The sequence below is a fragment of the Triticum urartu genome, unplaced genomic scaffold, assembly GCF_003073215.2.
Source record: "Triticum urartu cultivar G1812 unplaced genomic scaffold, Tu2.1 TuUngrouped_contig_5673, whole genome shotgun sequence".
In the NCBI taxonomy this organism is placed as follows: Eukaryota; Viridiplantae; Streptophyta; class Magnoliopsida; order Poales; family Poaceae; genus Triticum; species Triticum urartu.
The window spans coordinates 1-4,709 of NW_024116366.1; the positions used below are offsets into that span (position 1 = coordinate 1).

Below are 4,709 nucleotides of genomic sequence, written 5' to 3' on the forward strand. Positions count from 1 at the left end.
TGTTGGTCGCGCCCCGCGTGTTCCCCTCGCTCCGTCCCCGCGGCCCCCCCCCCCCCCCTCCCGTGCGCCGGGTTCGGCTTGCGATCACCAGGCCCAAAAACGGGTCATGCCTGCGAATTTTGGCGTCTTGAAAGCGCGACTAAAACGTTTTATCGACGCTGGCGAAAAAAAATCATTTGGGGACCTATTGAAGACGCGGGTGGAGATGTTCTTACGGTCGGTGCGGAGCCACGGCGCGACCCAGCGCCGGTCGCGATCGCCCTTCGCCTTTAAACTCACCTCTTCCTTCGCCGACCTAATACCCAGTTTCCCCCCTTCCCCTCCCTCACGATCCCCGCGCCGCGACAGGCCTCCCCATTCCAGTTACAGCGCGGCTACGCCTCAGCCAACGGATCCCGCGTCGTCGAGTCCCCAGCCGCACTCCAGGCCGCGCCGTCCGGGCTGCCGCGAGCTTCCGCCGACGCCCCACGCCGTCGACGAGCCTCTCCCAGTCGTCCCAAGCCGCCACGAGCCTCCCTCGCCATAGCGCTCCTCTGCTGCTGTCCCCGCAGCGACGAGCTTCCGCCGACGCCCAGCACCTGTCTTGCTCGGTCCCGCCGACGCCACGCCTCCTGCCGCGTACAAGTAAATTGCTTGCGAACTCCCTTTCTTTTTTGATAATTCTTTTTCCATCGGGTAGGCCGGGTATGTCTAGCCCACGCAAAACTTTCGGATTTTTAGAATGATTAAAAAAATGTAAAAGGCCCATGCTTCCGGCCCAACAGCGAGCCCGTCACCTGTGCCCTGTCTCTGTCGCTCGTGCTGTCCTCTTCCAATCGAGTCGAGCTATCGATCCAGGCAAACGCCGCCGCCGCCGCCGCGCCGCCTGCCCGCCTTCCGCCTCCACGACTGGCCCGGCCCCGCAGATTCTGCCCAAGCCCCAGCTCAGCCAAATCTCCCCTGTAGTTTACTGTCGCTGTGCCCTGCAGATATCACTATCACTTGCCCCTCTGTGGCAGTTGTCCATTCGATTGCAAGTCTGCCTGTGAAGGTATAGATCATGTTTTACTGACAAGATCATTGGTAGAGGTACTGTTACAGCAGAAATATAAGGTTGTGTTTGCTGGTATGCATCGATGTTAGGCTCCACTTCTAGTTTGTAGTTTTACAGTCTGTCATTTATACAAGAATCTACTTCGAGGATCAGATCTTGCTAACTTGGGCAACTTTCATGCAGGCTCACATTCCTACATCTACGGAAATGCATCCCCATCTAACCCTACACAGGCATCCTATGTGTGCTGAGGTATCTTTGTCCTGACCTCTGGCTCTATCTGAAGCTTTGTCATTCCAAGTGTATATTTTCACAGAAGTTCCCAGATTATAAAATTTAATGTCCTTGTTGCCCAGATTATCGAAGAATTCCAGAAGTGCCATGTGGATCACCCCATCAAAAAATTCTTTGGTGAATGCACAGATCTTAAGATTAAGCTTGATCGGTGCTTCCGGCAGGAGGTAAGCAACCTTTTGCCAAGTTAGAGTCGTTGCTATAATTTATTTATTTTGTTCTCTATCATAATTTGTAGGAGTTGTTTCTCTCCCTAAATGTGCTACTCTCCTTGTGAAACTCAGAAAGCTGTGAAGAGAAAGGCAAACTTTGAAGAGAGCAAGAAATTTAAAGAAAGGTTGCAGGCTTATAAAAAGGAAATGGCTGAGAAAGAAAATGAATCATAGCTTCGAACGGAGGACAAGGACATTCACTGAATGCTATTTTGCTGCAATCCTGTGCTTCAACTTTGTGAAACGAAGTTCCGGACTTGTCTTTACTTCATGTTTACATCACATATCTACCGTTATAAGATTACAGCTGAGGTCATATAATCTATTTAGAAGTTCAAATTTCCCTCTCTGGCTGTTGCTATTCATGGTTAGTCTATTCCCATCATATATATAGACAATAAATCTTGCTCCAAGTTGGTGTTGTACTGTAAAAACTACTATATGAAATCTTTTTTTTACTTCTTGAAACTTCTGTATGAAATCTTCACAACTATGAAATGAGTGGCAAGTAAATCCAGTATGTTTTCTGGTACTTTGCTTCTGGAATTAACTTATTATATGTATAGGCACCGTCCTATAAGGTAGGAAAGTACTGTTTATTAAATTACATTGCTATGACCTAGGAATAGCAAGATGGAAACTATTCCTTGTCAGAGTCCATATGAAATATCGAGACTGTGATTCACACTCAGGTCAATAGAATGAACATTGCTGACCCTCGAGCATTGATAAATATGGATGGTTTCATTTCATTATTGTCCAGTTTGTTTGATACCCCCTCTGTTCAAGAATATAAGGTGTATTGATTTTCGTGTAAGTCAACCATTTGAATGTTTGACCAACAACAACAACAACAACAACAACAACAGCAACAACAAAGCCTTTAGTCCCAAACAAGTTGGGGTAGGCTAGAGGTGAAACCCATAAAATCTCGCAACCAACTCATGACTCTGGCACATGGATAGCAAGCTTCCACGCATCCCTGTCCATAGCTAGCTCTTTGGTGATACTCCAATCCTTCAGGTCTCTCTTAACGGACTCCTCTCATGTCAAATTCGGTCTACCCCGCCCTCTCTTGACATTCTCCGCACGCTTTAGCCGTCCACTATGCACCGAAGCTTCTGGAGGCCTGCGCTGAATATGCCCAAACCATCTCAGACGATGTTGGACAAGCTTCTCTTCAATTGGTGCTACCCCAACTCTATCTCGTATATCATCATTCCGGACTCGATCCTTCCTCGTGTGGCCACACATCCATCTCAACATACGCATCTCCGCCACACCTAACTGTTGAACATGTCGCCTTTTAGTCGGCCAACACTCAGCGCCATACACCGTTGCGGGTCGAACCGCCGTCCTGTAGAACTTGCCTTTTAGCTTTTGTGGCACTCTCTTGTCACAGAGAATGCCAAAAGCTTGGCGCCACTTCATCCATCCGACTTTGATTCGATGGTTCACATCTTCATCAATACCCCCATCCTCCTGCAGCATTGACCCCAAATACCGAAAGGTGTCCTTCTGAGGTACCACCTGGCCATCAAGGCTAACCTCCTCCTCACACCTAGTAGTACTGAAACCGCACATCATGTACTCGGTTTTAGTTCTACTAAGCCTAAACCCTTTCGATTCCAAGGTTTGTCTCCATAACTCTAACTTCCTATTTACCCCCGTCCGACTATCGTCAACTAGCACCACATCATCCGCAAAGAGCATACACCATGGGATATCTCCTTGTATATCCCTTGTGACCTCATCCATCACCAATGCAAAAAGATAAGGGCTCAAAGCTGACCCCTGATGCAGTCCTATCTTAAACGGGAAGTCATCAGTGTCGACATCACTTCTTCGAACACTTGTCACAACATTATCGTACATGTCCTTGATGAGGGTAATGTACTTTGCTCGGACTTTGTGTTTCTCCAAGGCCCACCACATGACATTCCGCGGTATCTTATCATAGGCCTTCTCCAAGTCAATGAACACCATATGCAAGTCCTTCTTTTGCTCCCTATATCTCTCCATAAGTTGTCGTACCAAGAAAATGGCTTCCCTGGGCAACCTCCCAGGCATGAAACCAAACTGATTTTTGGTCATGCTTGTCATTCTTCTTAAGCAGTGCTCAATGACTCTCTCCCATAGCTTCATTGTATGGCTCATCAGCTTAATTCCACGGTAATTAGTACAACTCTGAACATCCCCCTTGTTCTTGAAGATTGGTACTAATATACTCCGTCTCCATTCTTCTGGCATCTTGTTTGCCCGAAAAATGAGGTTGAAAAGCTTGGTTAGCCATACTATCGCTATGTCCCCGAGACCTTTCCACACCTCAATGGGGATACAATCAGGGCCCATCGCCTTGCCTCCTTTCATCCTTTTTAAAGCCTCCTTGACCTTAGACTCCTGGATTCGCCGCACAAAACGCATGCTGGTCTCATCAAAGGAGTCGTCCAGTTCAATGGTAGAACTCTCATTCTCCGCATTAAACAGCTTGTCGAAGTACTCCCGCCATCTATGCTTAATCTCCTCGCCCTTCACCAAGAGTTGGCCTGCTCCATCCTTGATTCATTTGAATGTTTGACCAAGATAATAAAATAAAATAACAATATATGCTATACCTAATAGATAAAATATGAAACTACTTTTCATGATGAATCAAATGGTATAATTTTTATTGTGGATGTTGATATATTTTTCTAAAAACTCAGTCGAACATGCACTTGTCTGACTTTTGGAAAACAAATACACTTTATATAAAGGAACCGAGAGCCGTTTTCCCTCCGGGGTCCATGAGGGCATGTACAATGGTTGATAAGACAGTCTTATCTTAAGTCTTGCATATAATTTAGAGATGACAATAAAAAGAGTCTACAATGGGTCATCTCTTAGTCTCATCTTCAATAACTAGCTATTCCTAAAGACGTGGTGAGACATGTTATGCTAAGAGATCATCTCTTGTCTTTTCTTAAATAAGAGAAGACAAGCCTTTTCTTATGAGTTTTCTCTCCTTCACCTCATCATTTATCCTACGTGGCACTCCTAAGATAGCATCATTGTACATGCCCTGATGCGTGGGCCGCGTGCGTAGCTGGGGCCACCTTCCTATGGTGTTTTCCGTCGCGCCTGTGTGCGCCATCTTGCGTGTTGCTCCCGCCGAGTGAACCCGGCTTGTC

At 46.7% G+C, this 4,709-nt stretch overlaps 1 protein-coding gene across 2 annotated transcripts; it reads left to right on the forward strand.

The window, feature by feature from the left end:
• Positions 1 to 239: 239 nt before the first annotated feature.
• On the forward strand, positions 240 to 2,093 carry LOC125529538 (COX assembly mitochondrial protein 2 homolog). Of its 2 annotated transcripts, none has more exons than XM_048693945.1 (4): positions 240 to 624; positions 1,217 to 1,285; positions 1,390 to 1,494; positions 1,612 to 2,093. In XM_048693945.1, exons 2-4 carry the CDS (start codon positions 1,241 to 1,243, stop codon positions 1,711 to 1,713), a joined length of 252 nt encoding a protein of 83 aa, XP_048549902.1. In that variant the 5' UTR covers positions 240 to 624; positions 1,217 to 1,240; the 3' UTR covers positions 1,714 to 2,093. The 2 variants fall into 2 exon arrangements, with proteins under 2 accessions (XP_048549902.1, XP_048549904.1); XM_048693947.1 differs by lacking the exon at positions 240 to 624 and adding an exon at positions 676 to 1,030.
• The last annotated feature ends 2,616 nt before the right edge of the window (positions 2,094 to 4,709 follow it).

Excerpts from the sequence above, each read along its gene's own strand:
- LOC125529538 (XM_048693945.1), top strand. The coding sequence starts at position 1,241 with ATGCATCCCCATCTAACCCTACACAGGCATCCTATGTGTGCTGAG. Across the intron at positions 1,286-1,389 it reads GGCATCCTATGTGTGCTGAG|ATTATCGAAGAATTCCAGAA; the intron begins GTATCTTTGTCC and ends CTTGTTGCCCAG. Across the intron at positions 1,495-1,611 it reads ATCGGTGCTTCCGGCAGGAG|AAAGCTGTGAAGAGAAAGGC; the intron begins GTAAGCAACCTT and ends TGTGAAACTCAG.